The sequence below is a fragment of the Rhyacophila brunnea genome, unplaced genomic scaffold, assembly GCF_057557595.1.
Source record: "Rhyacophila brunnea isolate RB1 unplaced genomic scaffold, BYU_Rbru_1.0 scaffold_6, whole genome shotgun sequence".
NCBI lineage: Eukaryota > Metazoa > Arthropoda > Insecta > Trichoptera > Rhyacophilidae > Rhyacophila > Rhyacophila brunnea.
This window is the reverse complement of record NW_028233276.1, coordinates 25,805,343-25,828,810: the sequence shown is the minus strand read 5'-3', so window position 1 is coordinate 25,828,810 and position 23,468 is coordinate 25,805,343. Positions and strand designations below refer to the sequence as shown.

At 32.0% G+C, this 23,468-nt stretch overlaps 2 protein-coding genes across 2 annotated transcripts in view; one reads left to right on the top strand and one right to left on the bottom strand.

Moving 5' to 3' along the window:
• The window catches only part of LOC147065456 (neurobeachin-like protein 1), a 177,316-nt gene that overhangs the window by 71,641 nt on the left and 82,207 nt on the right, over positions 1 to 23,468 (bottom strand). The window contains exons 28-29 of the mRNA XM_085957190.1: positions 18,787 to 18,936; positions 16,046 to 16,203 (exon numbers count right to left, since the gene is read on the bottom strand). Coding sequence (XP_085813316.1) covers positions 16,046 to 16,203; positions 18,787 to 18,936 — 308 coding nt within the window. The remainder of the gene's footprint in view (positions 1 to 16,045; positions 16,204 to 18,786; positions 18,937 to 23,468) is intronic.
• LOC147065458 (larval cuticle protein A3A-like) lies at positions 6,305 to 10,143 on the top strand. The gene is made up of 3 exons (XM_085957223.1): positions 6,305 to 6,360; positions 7,615 to 7,857; positions 8,969 to 10,143. The coding sequence occupies exons 1-3, from the start codon at positions 6,349 to 6,351 to the stop codon at positions 9,245 to 9,247; spliced, it is 534 nt and encodes a 177-aa protein (XP_085813349.1). The 5' UTR covers positions 6,305 to 6,348; the 3' UTR covers positions 9,248 to 10,143.

Here is a 23,468-nt window from a genome sequence, read left to right as displayed (position 1 = left end):
TGACGGATGTTACCTAGTTTTTAAAAGTGATTTTTTTGTGACTGTGTTAAGTTTTACAAAATTGTGCTCACTTCAAATTGTAGTTACTCGAATGCATCTGATAAGTAAATATGTGGTGAGTCAATTGAAATACCGTAATTTAGTATACATAGCATGATAAATACGCGCAGTGTCAAAAGACTTCCTTTCCGTCAGAGGTGTAGAAACCTAACTTAAACAAAGAACTTAATTCATAAAAATTTTAATAAATCAGTTCTAATATGTTTATCGGTTTATCTTATTATGATTAGTTTGTGAAAATCAATTGTATATATCGGTTAAAACGCAATTTAAATTTAAAGCGGCCATCTTTGGTTAGTCGGTTTGAGTGTTGCAAACATTGTGAAAAAATAAATTCCCGACATAATCAGTTCTCAATAAAGTGGCGTGTCGCTGGAAAATGTATCGGGAAATGCATAAAAATCACCGATATTGGGTGGAATTTCGTCAAACGGCTGTCAACTATGGTTTACCGATATTTCACGATCCGAGAGCCGATTTTTCATTTAAACCTATTGGACATGACGAATAAGGCACACAATCGCTCGCAAAAACGGGCAAAGCTGTAGGATAATAATATATAGGAGATAATTATAAATTGTCATAAAGTAAACACGATGGCCGAGCAGCTTACGCGTCGCTTATAATGTCGTGGGTGCTAGATTTGAATCCTGAGTCTGGCAAATACACATATTGTTTTTCAATTTATGTTTGGTTGTAATCAGAGTATGGACCTAATACGTTGAGCAAGTGGCTAACATTCATTTCTTGTAAAAACAAAAATCTGTCAATACAAACCTCCACTCTTAGGAGGTCCATATTATGATCATATTAGGATCGGACACGGTCAAATGAATGAATGAATAAAACACTAAGCCTCTTGAAATAAATATTTATTAAAATTAATTCGAGATTATTTCCGCTGGAGTAATTCACAGACAAATATGCGTCTGTTCTCAACTAAAATTCGTTGTCCGTTGACATAACTATAACAAAGTAAGCCCTAATGTCTTGCTCCACATAATATATTCGCAACGACTGCCCGAGGACTGTCACAATATTATTAAGAAAAAATATGAATCGAGTTATAAGCAGTCGGCACCATTCGGGGAGGCTAGGTTATGTATTATGTTTGTTATTTCGATCGAAGACAAAACGTAATGACGGGGCGAACCGGTCGCGGATTTTCATTTTTACATACGCGAAAATGCGCACGTGCTTTTGCAGTGTCGTTTTCATGATAGAAAATATTAAGCCAAGCAAATAAAAAAAATAATTGAAATGATTTTTCAATATACTATTAGGCGATATTTAAGTATATCATCTGTACTTGTAGTGTAGTGAGTTTCATTAAGGCCGTACATCAGTTGAGGCACGGTCTAAAAAGATCGTTGCTAGGCGATGCGCGGATTGCGGGTCGCGGGTACAAATGACGCCTGTCAAACGAAATATTATTTGTCATATAAATCCAACATACGTCCATTTTATGTTCTGTTTATTGTTCTATTAGTAACAATAATAATATATTCATTGACATGTTTTCTTTTTAAAGTAAATGGATAAAGTTTTTAGTCATCTTTACACGATTTAAGAATTAATTGGCCCGTCGCCATCACGAAGCAAAGTGACGTGTTTCTAGCTCGACGTTCTCTCACTGAATGCGAGCGAGTCCAAAATTTCGTCGCGCCTACAGTTGAAAATTATTTGCCGTTTCACTGATGCGTCACCTTAATATTGATTTAATTTCAAAACCTCAAAACTTGAATTTTTTTAAATATTAATTGTATGCAGTACCTAAATAGGATTACACTAATGTTTTCTGAAAAGTGATGTAAATTTAAATGATTTATTTTCCAAGAGATAATTTCTTGGAATTTTATTGAATTTTTGTCCATACCTTTAGTTTGTCATTAAAATTTGTTAGTATATTAGCTGTAAGGCCTAGCGCAGACTATAGTCAAGACATTCTTTAGCCAGACTTGTTTGTGTAGTAAAAAAAAGAGGAAAAACAGTTTTAACTAGCACATAGCGAACACTAAGTCAAATCACTCTTTAGAGTTTAGACTATGACAAATTTCTTGGATAGTATGAAAATGAATATCACTGAGGCTGCTTCCCTGAGTATTACGTATACGTAAATGAAAATGTGTTTTAGTAACTTCTTCTCATTCGTTCCATTTTAATCTGATGTCATAATATTATTTTGCCAATGTATTGTAAAGAACCGGTCGTTTTTCCACCGATAATTTTTCTGTTTGTTCATCTTTCATAAGTATGGTTTAGTAAATAGAGCAAAACAAAATACGTGTTTCCCTGCGAACACTCAGATGATTCTGGCAGTTCTGTTCAGTACTGTTCAGTAGTAGTGTGACAGTTAGTCAGACTTGTATATGAGCAGTTCGGATGACCACTAGACCATTTGTCTGAGACTAGATAACGAAAAAAATATATTTTTATTTGATGCACTGTTTCTTCGGTAAATGTATAAGTGAAAATCATATGTGTTTGATCAGAAGAGTTTCCTTAATTTCTCCCTGCCAATCGAGAAAAAAAAACTGCAATGGCAAACTTAATAAAAAATAACCATCTGACCAAACATAATAAATAGCTCGCAAAACTTAGTAAATCATTACGTACAATTACACCATTCTAAAATTTATCATAATTCTTATCAAAATTTAACCAAAGATAACAGATATAATACAAATAGTAGCCTACTAGTAATTTGTTATTTTAATAATTTCTTTTGAATACCTAATCGAAACCGAGTATTAAATATTGATGTATATAGTTGTTTAATTAATAATTATCAGTGAATTAAATCAGACACGTCACTGTGTCGAAAATTTGTTTAATTGCAACAAAAAGTGAATATTATTGAATAAATTTACGCTAATAAAATGCATTGGGATAGGTGAGTGCATTTTACGACGCCGTGGTTATCGTATGAGTATAATAATGTTATTATAAAATAAAGTGCATATGCCGCCGGCGAGGGTGTGGTCCGTTCTATTGCATATGAGAATTGCATATTGATGCAGTCAAACGTATACAAGAACAGAGCTATTTTAAAAAATATATCGATAATAATTATCATCGTAAATATGTAGGTGATGATTTAACTCATTACTGAGGAAAGCTATCAATGTAATTACAAACGTTTCAAACAATCTCATTACATCTGGAGCTATCCTGCGCTGATCTTGTTATTTATATTAATTCAGTCACACACCCTTAACGGCTTCTTTGTAGCTATCTGTGATAATTCACCTCTCCAGGTTTCTCGGATTTTTCGAATAATGTGACCGAAGAATTGAAAAACATGACTCTTGCGGATATCATATAGACATTTTTTAATATCAAGCTCTTCTAGTTTAGAAACATTGATGTGCATGTCCAGCGTCCGTCCATGAAATGCGGAGAATTTCCCGCCATCAAGAATTCTCAAACGCGCAGTTTTTCTTCCTATTAAATCTTCCAAGACTCCAAGTCATACAAGAAGAATACAACTATCAGTTATAAAGAATGTTTTTTGTTGATTTACCACATCTAGAGAATACGATTCTTGGATAACGCAATGTTTCGTGGCAAAGAGTAAAGGTTTTGATTGAAATTTTTCGGCTCGTGAACTCTCGAGAAATAATAAAAAAAGATGTTCTCGAAAAATAAATAAGCTTTATTTCAAACAAAGGGTAGAATCAAAAAAATCACAAAAAATAGCACATCTATAAATGATTTTTTTTTTACCGTTAGTACCTAAATATTTTACGAAATTTTGAGAAATCAATAAACCAATCTCGAATTCTCGTGAAAAAAATTAAATTGAGCTCCAAAAAAGAGATAGTCAATACAGAGTCATTCACGATTAAGTCACATCAGGTTATAAGTAGGCAAAAGTCAGCTAATACGAGTAACTATTGAATATAAAAGCTGATATAAATACAATCAACGTGCCTTAAATTCAGCGAGGCAGTGTTTTTGTTCATAAAATCTTAAATCATTCTAATTAATTTTCAAATACTCTTTTAACCTTACTAAACGATTCCTATTCACTATTCTTATTCGAAATTCGTGTTTTTAAGCTCGACTGAAAATATATGTAGAGCATCATTTTTCCCCATTTTCACAGTACAGTGAAAGGTATCTCGACATGTCGGTGTGCGGTGCGAACTGTCGCATTTTTTGAACTTGTCTCTGTATCTCAATAATAGATCTCCGACTTTGGGCAGGCAGGAGGAGAGGCGCAAGGGGTAGGCTGACGCAATCGTCTAGCGCTCATGTCACAAATCACGCCAAATGAGTATGGACACCTGAATAAAGGGCTATTGTTCAAATACCAAAAGTGGGTCGTAACGTTTAATTTGATACAAAAGTTAACAAATGGAAAGCTCCACTAGATGTTATTACGCCTACGACACGTATCAATGTCATAACGGTGGATGCATAATTCTACTGAAAATCCATTATTTAGTAAACACGTTTATTTGATGGAATAATTTAAAGGATTACAGTCTAATATTAGTAGTTCATAATATCATAGTTTTGTCAGAAGAAAACAACTTCAAATAATTTAATATTCAATCATATATTAAATTATATTATATTCAAATTGGCAAGCCTATCCAAGGATATAGAAAAGTGTATAAATTATTATTAGATATCAATAAAATTATGGTGAGATCTATAATTTAGGAATGTGTCTCATGTAAAATAACAGAAAAAGATTGTCTAAAGTCTGTAGAATTAGTACCTAATGTCATCTTATTATTATTAAAACTGCCAATGAAAGTGTCTTAACCATCAAAAAGTTTTCCATTCCTGGCATATTACCGAGACTAACTAACGTTCCTAACTCTGGAGAATCCGCGGATGTACTTTGAAGGTATTATAGCGCCTGTACACGTGCATAGCATGTACACTGACAGCAATAGAGTGTATTTTAAACTTTCTCTCCAATATCATTCTTCAAGAGTGAGCGAGACGTGATGTTGTCATTTTATGGTAGGTACTATTTGACAGGTACATACTGAAAATCGGTTAACCTCAAAATTCATTCGTTGTTTGTTTTTTGTCAATAGGTGCGCCACTATCGTTCTACTGCGCAGGCGCAGATCGAAAAATTCTCAACTGTCGCATGAAAATTCAAAAGCTTCCGAACTTTTTTGATTCATGCATGCAATCTTGCAACTGCAGGATAATACATGTTTACACGTACATTTTCATGTTATTGTCGCGATAATACATACTGTCCGCAATAAATCCATGCAAGTGTGAACTATTACGGTGAAATATACTATAAAACACTAAATTTTGTGTATTATTTAAGAGGTTTGACTTAAACTGTAGCGCCATCGAGAAGAAGACGAAACTCACTGTCAATACACCGTGTGCCGGACAAATTCTAAATGATCGAAATCCCAAATGTCGATGTCCGACCAAAATAAATTTCACTTATAATCTTTAAAAATATAAAATGCATTAAATAACAATGTCAAATTATGATTCAGGCATCAGGATTTCGACCTAAGCCCCAACACACCAATACCGAAGCAATTTTGCCAATCAATATACTTAGTCACCACCAGCATTTTCTTATCAAGAAGTTTTGTAATGGATAAAAAATGATGTAAAACTATATATTATTTTAATAAATTATTGAGAATTTTTACGGTGAAAATAAAGGTGAAAATATGTACATGACTGCATTTGTCTAGTAAAATTTAATTGCCTGTAAACTCAATTATTACAAAATTTAAAGGAGACCATCCAAACGTGGTAAACTGGTAATCTTTGTAACATAAAAACACAGAGATTACTAATATTCTACAATATTGCAGTGAGTAGGTAATAGTTTTTTGTAGAAGCTTCTCAATCTGGTCGCGCGTGCCATTGTCCACAGTGTCAATTATTCAAATAAGTTTGATTTAAAAAATAGCACAATATGAAGTTTTGATATTTTGATATTTTGATCAGAAGCTTTATCTACAAACTAACGAATAGGTACGTAACTACAGAATTAGGTATAAATTAATTGGCATGACAAATATTTTATCAAATAAACTTTATTTCAAAATATTTATGTTTCCATATAGCCTAGCACAGCGCCGAGACAATGCGCATGCATGGGCATAGTATTAGACAATTAGTGGGGTCGTATATTTGACATGCGTTGTCGCGGGGTGCAGGCCTCGCCCGACCGCCCCGGGGCTTCGAACCCCGGCTCGGCGGGTATATAAGCGCCTGCTCCATTCAACAGACCACTGACAACATCCAAGCGGACAATACAACACATACGATCACATACGAGACATGGCTTTCAAAGTGAGTATAACAATTTTTAATAAACTTTAATGTGTTAAAAATAACAATGTCAAATCATAAATTCTTAAATATTCGGTTGTGAATAAAAAAAACCACCAATTTTTTTATTATTATTATAAGGACGTAATAAGTAAAATCATAACCAAAAATCATGCTATTTTAAATTTTCTTGGCCTAACTTGAAACTTTAGATAGCGTAGAATATAAATCATTCACAAGATGGACAATTGAATCGAAAATCTAATCGATAGGCACGACGCTCGAAAGTGAGATATGAGAGTTCGAACCCCACTCGGTACATTTTTTTTTCTTCTAGAATTTTTTTTCTAGAAGATTTCTGATGTTTTTTTAAGCATTATCAATTTTGCGGCTTATTTTGTAAAACCAGTAGTATCGGGGTACTTTACATTGCAAAACTAAAAAAAATGTAATTGCAGGATGCCAAAATATGCAAATGTAAATTAACAGATTTCTACACACCTTTCTCAAAATAATGAAATTACTTTAATTTTAAAAATACTTCGTTTTATACCATCTTCGTGTCATATCCCTCAGTACAATTATGGAAAATATTCAATACACGATTTGCTAATTATTATAAGAGCATTAACTTGGATTCGCCCCTATCGATGACTATTATACAATAAACGAATCGGGTATTGAATTTTTTTTAATATCATAATACGACAAGTTGTCGTACGAAATGGGAGGGGGTCATACAGTATTTATATAACATAGGTACATATTTAAAAAAAAAATGTGAATTAACAATTTTTGACATGCACATACATTCACCCAACACATTGGGACCTTATAGTTAAAAAAGCAATGAAAAATAGACTTGAAAACAGTTCAGATATATAATACCTACTAGACACAATCAGATTTGAAAAAAATACGATGCTCGATGGGATTTGAACCCGTATATTCACTGGTATCAACGCCAATATAGCTACGAGCCTCCTACCTAAATGCATATTTTTTTTTTAATGTGATTTCTTCTAGTACCTAGGTATACATCTGAAGTGTTTTCAAGTTATGTATGTTCAATATATGGAATATCACATTTTCAAATCTTGTAAATTATTCGTTGAATAAAAGAAATGGTTTATTAGAAAAAAAGATCTTTACCAGAAACGGGTTCACTAAACCTCTGTGGTGTTAAATGTCAAATATATCAATGTCTGTCTTTTTTGTTAACATTTTATACCTAATTTAACATCGAGTGATAATTAATGATGAATTTGTACGTAGGTGGTAATCTTGCTGGCGGCGATTTCGTGCGCACGCGCCGGCCTGATTGGTGCCCCAGCCGTCGTGGCCCCAGGACCAGCGTATGGCGGATACGGACTCCACGCAGGATACGGAGGATATGGATACCCAGCGTTCGCAGGCCCCGCTGTTGCCAAAGTAGCCGTCGCTCCAGCCATTGCCAAAGTAGCAGTCGCTGATGACTATGATCCAAACCCACAGTACAGCTTCTCATATGACATCCAGGTAAGTTTATTGTTATATTAATGTTATTGCACCTGTATCCCATTAAAGAAAACATCATATTACAACGAATTATATCCTAATATGCTGCACGAATTCTATTCATATGAGAACAATAAACAAGTTTAAAAAAATAAATATTATATTACAAACCGGTCTTGATTTTAATATGAAAATTGCGGAATAAGTGCCTACTAATAAAACAATATTTAATCATTTTGAAAGTTGGTTATCTCTAAGGATTATATATAAAGAGTATAAATCAAAAATAAGCTTAATAAAAAATTATATTAACATTTTAATTGTTACTTAATATATGTTTGTATCTCTTGAGGAATTTAGTGATGAGAATATAGTATTACGTTTTATTTGAATTAATAGAAAATACGACAATTATTTTCTTATTCACTCAATACATGTGATTGCGATTTCAGAAAAAGTATTTTTTTTAAGTTAAGCCTATCGCAAATACATCTTACTCATAGATGAGGATTGTTTCTGTGCTGGCATCATCGCCGAGTACATATGACACACTCTGGTATTGTAGTGTTTTTCAAGAATGATTGATAACCATGTCATCTATATTAAAAGAACACTTTAATACGTTAGTTAAATCCTCAGAGTAATGAAATATAGAGCGAGCCTATTTTTCGGCAAAATGAAACCATGTTTCTTGCGTATACCGCACAGTAGAACCTCGATTTTATTATTATCAACTTAACTATGAAACGTTATACCATCGTGTTGCTTCTCAGTACGGCAACCAAATCTAAACACAACATATTTAACCATATTATGTTTTACTAAAATAACTCAACATAATTACCACTAACTTTATATTTAACACAAAAACAATAAAGTTCAGCAACACGTGCTCGCAGTTTTGAAATGGATGTAATCAGTCAAATCCATATTTACCGGCAACGTTTACAACAAATATTTAATTCAACCGTAGAAATTATATCTTACTCTAACGCATACTAGAACCTAAATATCACGAAATTAAATATACATTAAACTGCATTTAAGCATGTGGAACCGAAGCTCAGGAGAAATTATGATAATCCAGAAAAAGTCTATAATCATAGCCACCACTAAAATTATATATTTCCAGGATGCCTTAACCGGAGACTCAAAGGGTCAGCAAGAGACACGCAGCGGAGACGTCGTCCAAGGATCCTACACCCTGATCGAACCTGACGGCACACGCAGAACCGTTGAGTACAACGCCGACCCCGTCAACGGATTCAACGCAGTAGTCCACCGCGAACCCGCAGTCGTCGCCAAGGCAGTCGTGCCCACCATCGCCAAGGCTGTCTACCCCGGACATCTGGGACTGGCCAGGCCGTACCCAGCTGCCGGATACCCATTGGGAGGACACTACGTGGGCTAAACATATTGCATTCATAATCCGACACTTCATCTTTGCTCGTCTCAATAATTTCAAGTTATCACACAGCTTTAACAAGTAAGTCATGGCAAATGGTAAAATCAATTCAAACAAAGAGCTTTGAACACGTCACTTTATTTTCTTTATACACTTTTTCTTTTTAACTGTATTTTTCCTACGATTTTTTACAGTTACACTTCTTTATTGTTATTTTTTTGTTTCAATTTAGTTGAACAAGTTCACTGAATATGACAGTTATTTATCACCCGTTAATTGATAGACTTTTATAAGCTTTTAGAATCCAGTAAATATTATATGTTATTGTTTTTTTATTTATATGGTCGAATATATTGCTTTATAAAGTTTACGAATCATCATATTTCATACTTCATTTGCTTAATGATTTAACTCATTGTTATTAATACAAAAGCTCTTCTGTTTAAATGTATACAGTTGACATAAAATCCAAGAAAACGTTGTTGCTTTAAAAGCACTATTTACTCAAGAATATGTACATATTTCCAAATCCAGCTTTTATAATATTTATTCGATTTGAAAATGTGTAGTCATCTACGAGTTACGACGTATTGTTGTCAAAATAATTACTGCCAAGACGCTGAAAAGCGTCTCCTCAACTTTGTGATTATCGAAGACGAGCATAGAAGAAGGTAGACACTGTTTGGTGTCCCGACTTGTAAAATACCCACCCGTCCACACCGAAGGATACTTCAACCCGACTCGGCACCCGATCCACCACTGACTTGATAACGTAACATTTTTCAATATGGACGTTCACAATATGCATCATCACTCTAGTTAATAAGTATGCCTCTCGTATGTTTAGTATGTATTGTTACAACCGCGTGTACAAATAAAACACTTTTTATAATGCAACATTTAAAGTATCTTTTAATTGTTATGTGATATTTCACCCTCTTCACTTTCCCACCTGTTGAACTATACATTAAAGGATTTATATGATTTTTTTGTAATACAATACTTCAAAGCGATTCCGGATTATTTAGAATGGTTGAATTAGTATCCATAGAAAAAAAATACTTCATGCGTAGGCACATCGAAAGATCGCGACCGTTTGTGATTATTCATCGAAATATCCAAAATAATTGATTAATTGTCTTAAAAATCTTGTTTCACGCTTGTAACACAAATACAAAGTATTTTCATCGTGGTGCAGACGACCAAAGAAAAATATTATTTTAAAAAAAATCATTAGCGTCAGTAACCTTTTCAGCTTCATATATTATATAGGGCCTGATAAATTGATTTGATGGATATTACAACATGGCTATAAATACAATTATTACGTACAATTTTGACCCAACTACATATACCACACAGTCGTAGTAACTACCATATAATTTTTAACGCATAATATGCATCAATTAAAACAAAATAATTTTATTTACATAAAAAAATGCACAAATTATATAGTTTTGTTATTATACATGGTAATAGCGGCGAAATTGTATCTGTACCGTGAAACTAAAATCAAATGAACAATACATGCATACATACTGCTATATATGATGTGTAGGTACTATTATTATAGTAGGTACAGCGAATACAAACTTGTTTATGCATACGTGCCATTTTTTTAAATAAAATACTAATTGTAATAACAAACGGCGTGCCATCAGACATTATTTAGTAAAAATGATAAATCAAAAACACCATTATAATTGATTACAGAAATGTATATTTTGTTTTGAGTTGATAGTGTTAAATTGTCTTTCCACCAAGAACTGGCAATAATTAAAGTCTGTCGTATTTATTGATGTTTAGTTACAAGATTCCAATAAACTATCCCTAGTATTATTATCAGTTAAAATAATATCAACGAGCGGTAAAGCTTGAAAATTGTTCAGAAATAGAATTTTCTATATGCTTACCTAGTAGGTAACTATTTAAGTTAACAACGATTATTTTTAATGATTTCTATTAATTCGTCACTTTTCGAAGTATTGTTGTTGACAGATGTTACTATAATATTATAGCATACTTGTTACACCGATAACTTTAAGCAAGTGATTTTCAACGTATCTACACAATTCTAGAAATATATATATTATATATCATGTTCAAAATATGCAAAATAAATAAATAGAATAATAATTAAAAAATAGCAAATATTTTACATGACTTTGTACGCAAATATTGTATTGTTGTGAATCGGTATTTTTAACACACGTCCAGAAAGTAGCTAAAGAAATCATGCATATTAACTCCGTTGATAAATCACTAAAATATGTTTACGAGTAAATTACCATAAAAATGTAAATTGATGTTAAGTAAATAAATACACGAACGTGATTGGTAGCCATTCATAATTTAAATCTGCAAGGCGATCAAGTCATCAAGGTGCATTCATCGTTGCATCAATTTATTATAGCAGTTACGTTTCACGTAACATCCTTTCTAAAACTCAATAATGACTTCGATACATTATTGAATATGAAGTTAGTTATGTAAGTATTTGACATTTGTATGTGAATTTACAAAAAAAAAATGTGTTGAAAATGAAATGTAAATAAATATAAAAAACCTAGTTTTTAGATTCCTGGTTTCGCTTAAGACTATCCAAAAATAATAAATTACATTTTACAGCATATTGTGATCTACAAATAAAAATACGATAATTAATAAACAAACTAACTCTAGATAACTTCCCGATTTCCTTCATTGCAAATTTAATAGCAATTTTGTTTTAAAGCTACCTACCTACTTTTAACCTAAATTTACATAACTACTATTCTCACGAAGAAATGTTAATAATTACATAATATATAGGGCACGTAAAATAACTGAGTAAGTATGGATTTATGAAGTATGTAGATATAACTGCAACCTAAAAGATTACGAACGAAATTTAAAGGGGAGTGTAGTACTGATATGGACAGCTAGTGGGAAGATTTTAAAATAAGCAATTAAATAAAATTCACGTTTAAAAGTGTTTTATTGAATCAACGTGTCTTACAAATGTGTTACAATAAGAAGATATTAAATATATTTTTAATTCAATGACAACTTTTAAAATACCTACTATGACAAAACGAGCGGTGGTTGAAGGATGTTAGATTATTACTTATTTTTTTCATAGCAATTTACATTTCAAATATTATGATTATTTTAATAATTAATTTATAGTTGTAAAGTATTTTATATATTTATTTTAAAAAATATTTTTCTATAAAATAAAAATGTGTTCAACTTGAAATCCTTTCTGTTATGACATAGTATAATGGATCAAATAAGAATTATGCCAGTGTTGCGATCGCACATAATCAAACGGTACATCGGAAATGGCGCGTTTAAATTATGAACGTCTTGGATATGTCAACGGAGGAGATTAATGTTTATTATATTTGTGACATGTGTGATGAATGAATTAGTTTAGTGTAAAATTAGATAGACTTCGGCTGCCATGGCACAAAGCTTTGATTCGTATAAATGTAAATGTCTCTTATTGATGAAAACCCACCCTTTCATTTTCTAATTATACATAAAAAAAAAATAAAAGCAAGGGTACCAACACCATTGTGTAAAACCGAAAAGATAAAAATATATACAAGCATTTTGCATTTTTTTTTAAATGAAACTTTTTTTTATTCAGCGAGTTCACAACATTCTTTATTGAACATACATAATTTAGAAATACCACAAAAACTTACTTATTGAAAAAAATATGCCGTCGGATGAGTCTCGAACCCGCATCAATCGGATTCCTTTCAATGTGCTATATCAATTTAGTCACCTGTACCCTACCTAATTTTGTCGAAATTAACTAATAATCACGCGACTGAAATGTTTCTCAAATTGCGTTAATATTGGCTACCGGCGTTTGTAGTTATGAATCAAGGTACCAATAATGGGCACTTACCTCGATTCCTAGCCGATTGCTGAATCTCTACGAACTTTCGTCATAGCTTACATACATTTGTTATTGAACATACATACTTTGCAATACCTCAGAAATATACCTATTATAAACAATATTTTTTTCTAATATGTATGGTTCTGAGGTGTTCTGAATTATGTATGATTATAAAATCTCATTTATTAATATTAGATGCGAGAAACTATGGCTAGTAGTATTATATAGTATATAAATTAAACAAAACATCTATTTTCTTGTAGTCATATATACTTATTTGTATTATTCGAGGCAAAAACATACACAACACAGATACACACACGCGCACACGGACACATACACCCACATGGCGCATTACTTTCGATGCAAATATTCGGTGCACTTTTGGATTTTCCATTATCGAGATGCGCCACAGCCTCCGGTACGCAGTGCATAATAACTGAAGCTTCTTCTCGCCGATGCAGCCTACTTATAAAATATTAACGATGCCGATTCATTCAACCACAATTCACGAGGACATACATTACACGATAAACGAGATATTATAAGTGGCAATCATTTGTATGAGACGACGTTAAATGAAATCTTTGTTTATCTCTATGAAGAAAACAATCTTTTTATGAAATTAAATTTAATTTCTATTTGATATAGTAGGTAAGTCAACATTAAATCGAATTTGAAAGTAGGTAGGTACATAGATTTAAACTATTTTTTATAAGAACGTAGAATACATATTTAAAATGAAAGTCATTCGTGATGTTTTGCTATTTTTTTTTTGCAAATATAAAGTGGCGCATGGAGATAACCAGATTGACTCCGGACAATTGGACTTCTCAATTCCTAACCGGCCGCGGTGTTTTTGCCTCCAAGCTATGTCAGCTCAGCTTAAGGCTATACCTCAGTTGAGGCATGGTCTAAAACTCTAAAAGGATCGTGGCTCGGCGATGCGCGGATTGCGGGTCGCGGGTGCAAATGACGCATGCTGACCGAAATATAATTTGTCATATAAATCCATCATGCGTCCATTATTAAACGGATTGGTTCTGCTTATTGTTTTATTAGTAACAACAATAATATATTCATTGACATGTTTTCTTTTTAAAGTAAATGGGTAACGTTTTAGTCATCTTTGCACGATTTAAGAATCAATACCCCCGTCGCCATCACGAAACAAATTGACGTATTCACACCTCGACGTTCGCTCTCAGAATGCCAGCGAGTCTAAAATTTCGTCGCGCCTATAGTTGAAAATGATTTGCCGTTTCACTGATGTATTGTCTTAATAGAATCTCCGACTTGTTTATGTGGCGAATTACAGGATGCCGATCACATCCTTTGGGAGTGTCCCCATATTTCGGTTTAAATGGAAGAGCTTCTCATCATGGAAGGTCGGCCATTGCAACTTGAAATCTACGTAGGGAAATTTTTCAGCTTTCAAAAATTTTGCAGCATTTTAGGCGAGCGAGGTCTTTTCTCATCGAGAATTGACCGTAATTTACTAAGTATATCAAAACAGGAATCACGCACACTCTAGTGCACGCCAACAACCAAAGTCTTGTGAATTTGCTTCTAGGACACTCTCAGTACAACTTTGAAGGGCGCCTAACGTTCATTACGTTACGGTATATGCGTGCACAACGGGTGTGGAGAGGTGGGGCGGGAAAAGCAAGTAATTTGTTAATTATGATATAATTTACTTAAAATGCATTGTATTATATAACATTATTAAATTCCACACATGTTTTTCTAGTTAAGCTGTCAGGGAAAACACTATTATCAGTAGGTGTAAAGACATGAATAAACGGTGTGTTCTTGCTTATACATTCTGCACTTACAGACATTAAAAATTAATTTTGTGCTGCCTATTATTTTGTTTCTTTGAATCATGACAATGATTCTCTGCTGTCAACGCTTAACTTTAAAAAATAAAGAAAGATTCAATATGTTGTGTCAATACGAGAGAATTAAAATGAATATACATAATTTGAAAACATCTCATACATATTATACACACTAGAAAAAAGCATTTTTAGAGAAAAAAAATACAACACCCGACGGGACTTGAACCTGATTCTGCTGGATTCGCGCCAGTATGCTTTTCCAATAAAGCTAATCTTATTGAATTACGATGATTTTAACTAGTAGGTGTTACATGAAATGCTTATCGAATTACGTTATAATGTTGGCTATCGGTTTAAGTATATTAAATTAAGGTAGGTATCGATTAATTCCTTAATTAACTTCCGTCGGGTGTCGTATTTTTTTCTACAAAATGATTTTCTCTAGTGTGTATATGCATGAGATGTTTGTAAATTATGTATGTTCGATAATATAGAATGCTACATTCTCAAATCTTGTATCTTATTCGTTGAATAAAAGAAATAGTTTATTAAATTAACATGAACATCTCGTTTTCTTATGTAAGTAAATATAATATATAATCGTAGTGTCACTACTGATATAACAGTGAACTAAAAAAGTAAATTTATGAAGTTTGGCATTATTTAGAGTTATCACTGTGAAATTTACTTACTTTGATTTGTGTATCAATCATAATAAAATAGAGACATAATAATATACATAATATTTTTATATGAACACTACCTTCTGAAAATTCTACTATGTACGATAAAAACAGTAAGTTTGTTCATACAATAATGAATTAATATTCCACCACATCAACAGATGGCAGTAAACATAAACAGGTTAATAATAAATAAGCAATGCTCAACTTACCTTCATTATTTATGCTTTCGATTATCAGGAAACTCAAAAACGAACAATCTTCATTTATATATAATTTAAACAGGGCATTTATAATCACAAGATAGGAACGAAATTACAACGCCTATTTTCAAAGGACAAAACTAATGGATATACAAAATCCGAATATTAAAATGAAGACTAACCTGCTGGCCCAAGCACCCCTCGGTCCAGTGAGGAATGACTTCCTGCTCCTCCACGCTGCAGCAGCTCTTGCCTGACGTCCCCGCTGCTGCGCCTGTGTGGCAGCATACCGCTGAAGATCTTCCAGTTGCCAGGTTTTAAATGATGACACGACTTGCGTCTGTAGGACAATATTATGCAAAACTTTATTTTACAAATTAACGGCCCGCGTGCTCGTCGTAGGTCAAAATTGAGTTTTTATTGTACTTTCAAACCATGATCCTGGACACTCCTTAAACGTTGTAGATAATCTATTTATATAATTTTGAAGCCTTATTATCCTTTATAGTTATTTTAAACATTTGATGACTGCATAAAGTATTTTTGTTACATAAAATAGTATTCTTTTAAACCTCTCGCTCTAATGTTTTAGAATATAGTCATATTTCGGTACATACCTGTGCAGTGGTGTTAAGATTTTTTACGTTTATTAATTTTTAAACGCATTTATGAAACCATTAGTATAATTTATTATGAGATAATTTTTGTAAAATATTCACAATAAAAATTATATTGATAATCTCTGTGGTCCCAAATTTGACAAGAATTAGGCATTTTATTATTCAAAAAATCGGCAAGATTAACACATTTTAAGATGATTCTAAAGATACTTATTATAAGCTATGTCTTTGACCATTCAAGTGTGATAAACATCTTATGAATTATGATTGCTTTATTAAAATTATTGACCTAAGAATAAGGTAGTGTTTTTTTGAAATACGCCATTTCTTTTGTCATTCCCCAGTGGTTAAGCTACAACATACGGCCGTAGCCATAAATTTACAAACCATAATTGAAGTAGGGAGTAAAATGATATTGACGCGCGTGTTTGAACATGTACCGTTAAAAAAAATTAAAAAAAAATCGGTTAGGTACATGTTCAAACACGCGCGTTAACATAATTTTACTCCTTACTTTAATTATAGTTTGTCAATTTATGGCTACGGCCGTATGTTGTAGCTTAACCACTAGGGAATGACAAAAGAAATGGCGTATTTCAAAAAAACACTACCTTATTCTTAGGTCAATAATTATTATAAAGCAATCATTATTCATAAGATGTTTATCACACTTGAATGGTCAAGGACATAGCTTATAATAAATATCTTTAGAATCATCTTCACATGTGTTAATCTTGCCGTTTTTGTGAATAATAAAATGCCTAATTCTTGTCAAATTTGGGATCACAGAGATTATCAATATAATTTTTTATTGTGAATATTTTACAAAAAATATCTCGTAATAAATTATACTAATGGTTTCATGAATGCGTTTAAAAATTAATAAACGTAAAAAATCTTAACACCACTGCACAGGTATGTACCGAAATATGACTATATTCTAAAACATTAGAGCGAGAGGTTTAAAAGAATACTATTTTATGTAACAAAAATACTTTATGCAGTCATCAAATGTTTAAAATAACTATAAAGGATAATAAGGCTTCAAAATTATATAAATAGATTATCTACAACGTTTAAAGAGTGTCCAGGATCATGGTTTGAAAATACAATAAAAACTCAATTTTGACCTTCGACGAGCATGTCCCCCCTTAAAGTGAAATAAAATACTCGGTTAGCGAATTTAAAAGAAGAAAAACATATACTTACTATTATTAAGTCGCCTAACCCTAAAGTCTAGACTGTTACATCGATAATAATAAGAAATACAAATTATTTAAATACTATCAAGATTGTGAATAAATGCACTTTCATACAAATTGTTATACGCAAAATAATATGTAAATCTTATTTTATATATTATGCATTAAATAACTTACTTATAATATGTGTTTAAGAAACGGTATTTTCTTTACAATTACTTATTATATTTGGTATATATTCACAATCTACATCACTTCTGCCTTTCACAAAATGAATGGATAATAAGTGTTATTTTTTTTGTCAAAATGAATAAGTAATAAAAAATGCCAAAATAACCTTTTAAACTGTCATATTTTAAACTATTTATTTATTTGAATAGCTATCGCCAATGTTATAAACTGGCAAAATATACAAATACGTACAATATATTATATTGTGTTTAATTAATATGTAATTTAATATTAAAAAAAATATATCTTATAGTAAAATCACAAATTATAAAATTATGAGAATTTTTTTATGTTCAAAATTTCAATGCCATTTATCTTCTAAACGTAATATTGAGTTACGGATATTCTAAGCCCAATCGCACACACTAACTCGCCTCGACTGCTACACGTCGAATTTATAGGATTTCGCGAGCGTAATACTACAAGGTTCTAAGTATTAGTTTTTGAGAAAACAAACCCAACAATGAAGTAGTATTCTAAGCTGCCTCATTGTTACTTTTGTTTCATCAAGGACAAACACTTAGAACCTTGTAGTTCTACACTCGCGATTTGTCATCCACAATACACAATATTTAATATAATGTACTGCCGCACACAGTGTCGGTGTGGAATTTTTAATAGAATAAAAATCTGATTGTCGCATGTAACGTCATTGTCCCGGCATGGTCTCGCCGGCTGGTTTGATTTATGACCATGTCCCAGTCGAGACGATTTTGTATGTGGGACAGGGCTAAGAGGCAGAATTTTAACCATACATTTTAATTATACATCATGAAGTAAATATTCTCGCATTTATTAAACCCTACACGGTAATTAGTCCAATTTGAAAATACATATAGAATTTAATTTCAGCTTAATTACTATGTTAACCTGGAAATGCGCTTTCGCCTGCATTTGATCGCGAGCCCGCGCCTGCGCACCAGCTTTGCAAGCCTCGTAGCACTCCGCCCAAAATGTGTTGAGAGGCTCTCCGACCAACGTGTTCGTCTCCCTGTCGTAAGCTATGCTTAGCGGCCTCACCTAAGAAACAATAAGACATTTATAAATTAAGGATAAATTACTACACCAGTATCAACACAATGCAGGAAGTAATAATTTAATCGCGTGATGCAGAAGATTCACGGAAAATTAATCACGGGAAATAAATACGAAAAATTGAGGTAAATTGCACATGACAAGTTATATAGAATTATTTTTTCAATTATTTGAAAATCTGTTGTAACAATAAATTATCAACATCAGTAGGGGTTGATCCTCTGCTGAATTAAGCCTTTCCGTAGCTCTTTCCACTCTTCTCGGTCGCTAGTTCTTCGCTGCCATGGACATCGACTGAACTTTATGAGTTTTGTACATAAATGTTACAAAGATATGATTCAAATTCAAATATATAAATTTTATATATGATTAACATGACAAATTATAAATTCAAAACGTTCACTACATGAAGGTTAATATGAGTAAACTAAATAAGTAGTATTTTAAAAACTTATAAAACAACCTAAAGTCTAAATAAACCTAAATTAAGTGTAATATATCAACTTCCAAAGCGATTTGATTGAATACAGTTATTGCCCTCTCAATTGGTATTGCCAATGGCAGGTTAGTTATTCACCTTGCAAAAACAAACAACGGATGTTTTCCCGAAGATTCGCATATAAATTAACCACATTAAGTTTTCAAACTAAACTGGTTCACAATAATACCAACAAGTTTTAAAAATACATATTATTATGATTTATTAACATCACAAAATATTATAATTATTGAAAACTACTAAAACCATCATAAATATTGCCGCGATTTTCCATACAAGTACTAACGCCGCAATGTATTTTTTCTCCAACTACATTTTCCTGTGACCAAGTCAGTTTTTTCAAAATGTGTCTCATTTGCGAATAAGTATTATAATATTATTTACAAGTTAAAATTCGATTAAAATAAAGTGGATCAGGCATACGAACCTTTGCTAATTTTAATACGGAATTATAGTGCAATTAACAGAATTAGTTAAGTATGTTAACATTTAGTATCTGTAAAATGAGCGAGCATTGGTAACCTCACGTTTCTGACGGTTTTAATATTCATTCCGGGAGAAAATAATTACATTAAATTACGCGACGACTCAGATTAGCATCCATACAAAACTGGAACAGGCTTGATTCGTGAGATGTTCGCATGTTTTCCGGATGATAAAACACAATTTGGATACAATGTCATTACGTACAGACTAACAGAATTATTATGAACTAAAAACACATTAAAAAAGAGTAGGTAAGAATAATAATTAGCAATGAATATTAAATTTGCAAAATACGGAATAAATTAAAAATATTTTTATACAACAATTAATTGCGTTTTTTGTTGGAAATACATTGTGCTAATTAAAATAAAACACAATATTATGTAGTTCTAATTCCACTTAGTTTAATAATAAACAGAACCGGTTTCGACCGCTTCAAAGGGATATTATTAACGCTAGTAGGTACAGATATTAAATGTATACTAACAAAATGTTATTTAGGTCAAGATATTTTGAAATTCCAAAAAGAACCAAAAGTTGGACAATTACTTATTTAGAGTGTAGTAATATATTCATGATATTTTTAATGTAATAACAACAATTGTATATGCCAGTGGCGAGAGGTGGAGGTAGGCTGTTAATTCGGTATTATATGTTTCCATTGAAGTAAGAATACATATTGTAGATGGTGCTGGTTAGTTTTTAAAATTTAATTAAACCCCAACTAAATCAAACCATGATAGTTTAGGTATGCTATGTGGCAACTCGACAAAAATAGTGCATACTTTCCCAGCCATACTTATTTGTTTTCGTTGAATTAAGTATACATATTACAGATGATGCTGGTTAGTTTTTTAAAGCTCATTAAGCCCTGCCTAAACCAAACCATAATCGATAAAAATAGTCTTGTATCTATAAAATATCTAAAATTATATACGATTTAATATCGTAACTTTAGATATTTTATAGATAAACGAATATTTTTTTACTATTGTCAACTATGACTTAATGCATGGTTTAATTGAATTTTAAAAACTAACAAACACTATTTACATATTGTAGTATTAGTTCAATAAAAATAAATACGTTTGATCGACAAAGATTAGTATGCACTATTTATTTCATTAATTAGAAATTATTATTTTTATTAATTTAAGAAAACAAAACATTTAGGGCATAACAAAATTCAGGACGTTTACAACATGAGATTTCCAAATATATAAATAAAGTTCCAAAAACCAAATACAAAGTACATGTCGGATCTTAATGGCCTACCTCGACCCTTCGACACTGCACACAATTTACTAAGAAATTACCGTAAAGTTAATCCAATTTACCCACACTACTCCTTCTTAAATTATTTGTAAATAGTTTTATTTTGACCGTAATAATATAACGTGATTACATAATAAAATTATTATCTTTTTTGAATAATTGATTAGTTCCTGTTTAGTATTATATATTTATTATAGCGCATGGTATTACGTAAAATATACAAATTGGTACCGCATGATAGCAGTGTGCAAGTAGCAATTAATTCTACAGAATACACAATACAAAAGTAAATCGTTTAAATTCAATAGTAATAATGCATGTCGAGAAACAATGTACATGCTACATACCTCTGGAAAAGTCAAATAATTATGTACATAACTGCCTAATTCTAATACATCAATAGGCCATTATTAATAAATTTCTTTCGCGAATATTTAAAATGCCTAACCAACGATCCATCAAATACCTACCGCGAACTCATATATTAATGATTTGCGATATCCTGGTAGTAAATAACACTACACATGAATAAATCCGTTTTTAATTTTCATCTATAACATCCGGTTTTCCCTCATAATAAAATATTAAGTCGGCCAACATGGCGTGCAATTTTATTACGAATAATAAAAAAACATATTTTAGCATCAATTTCTGACGGCTTTAATTACGTACATCATAAAAATATCTTAAAACGTCAGAATGGAAGAAAATTGACTGAAATATATATATATATGCTGGTAACATATTTATTTACTTACAGCTTTATAACCCGTTTAGTTCATGGATTTACTGGCGGCAGTACGTATTGTCGCGACCATAACAATGAAATGCAAATGTAAACATTTGCATGACGTATGCGCATGCGCAGTAGAATGATAGTGACGGAAAAATACGAACTACATCGCGTAGAGCATTTTGACGTGTAACAATTTTCACAGGCTCTCAAATATCACCATACCTAGTACAACCGATGTGAGTCTTTTAAACTGTAGTTAAATACTCTGAAAAAGGACGGAGCATTATAATAAAGACAGAACGCACGACACCAGATAAGCGTGCTTTTTCTTAAATCACGTTATTGTACGCACGTTGAAAAATGTCACAAAATTTCACTATTTAAATTGGCTAAAACTAAATCATACTGCCGCACGGCCCTGATGTCTTAATTTGCAATTTGATATACGTACTTTTATTTTATTATTTTATCTTATTATATTATTTATTTCTAAATACGTGCATGCCTTTTTTATTTTTAACAAATAACATTACATAGTAAAATATATTCGGTAAACTCTCCATTGGCGTTTTCAATTGTCGTGATATATATTATTTCTTATGATGGCTGAATATATTATTATTACTTCAAGATTCATTATTTTCCATTAAATGTGTACTGTCTAATGATTTTTAACCTAATTTTTTCACAAAAATCATATCCAGTAGAAAAATAAGCACTTATCGTTTTAAACTTTCGAGATAATTAAAAAGCTACCATAATATCGCGAACCGTTATGCAGTTAATTGTTTATGTATGTAAGTGACAACGATAATTACGAATGCTTCATATTCAGGGCGCAGGCGAAGCACGACCAAAATGTCGGATTTGACAAACGTGCGAGCATCATAAATAATAATCATTTACCCCGCGACACCAAAAATTACTTTTTCGACATTAAAACAATCGGGTTCAATACGACGACTATTTTCTTCGCAAAGACAATCATCACGGCTAATAGATAATAGAGCCAATAATACTACACTAGAGCATTATTATTTAGTATACAGACAATGCAATTCAATGTCCATAATCTATTATGCAAGATCCTTATCATATGTTGTTACAAAAAAACTATTATATATCATTTAATTAGTATGTATATATTAATATCCACAGATTTAGTTCTGTTTTAAAATAAATTAATGCATATGTTTTCCAGACTTCCGTGAGAAATAATAACATTTCGCCAAGCTGATACAATGGCAATAAACCAGAGTGCGACCGGTGGAGAATCACTGGACAAATGCAGTCTAAGAGTGGCAGTCTTAATAATTAAACTAACATGGAGCCGCCCTAAAACCAGCTGAATCGACGAACTTACTAGGTACGGCGGAAATACGTGCCAGCGATAAACTAGGGACAGACAAGAGTGAAAGGGGAAACCTTCTTTCAACAGTGGAACAATCCTGGACGATGATGGTGATGATGAATAATATAACGTTGGAGTTAGAATACTTGATTATATCCGGTATCGTCATG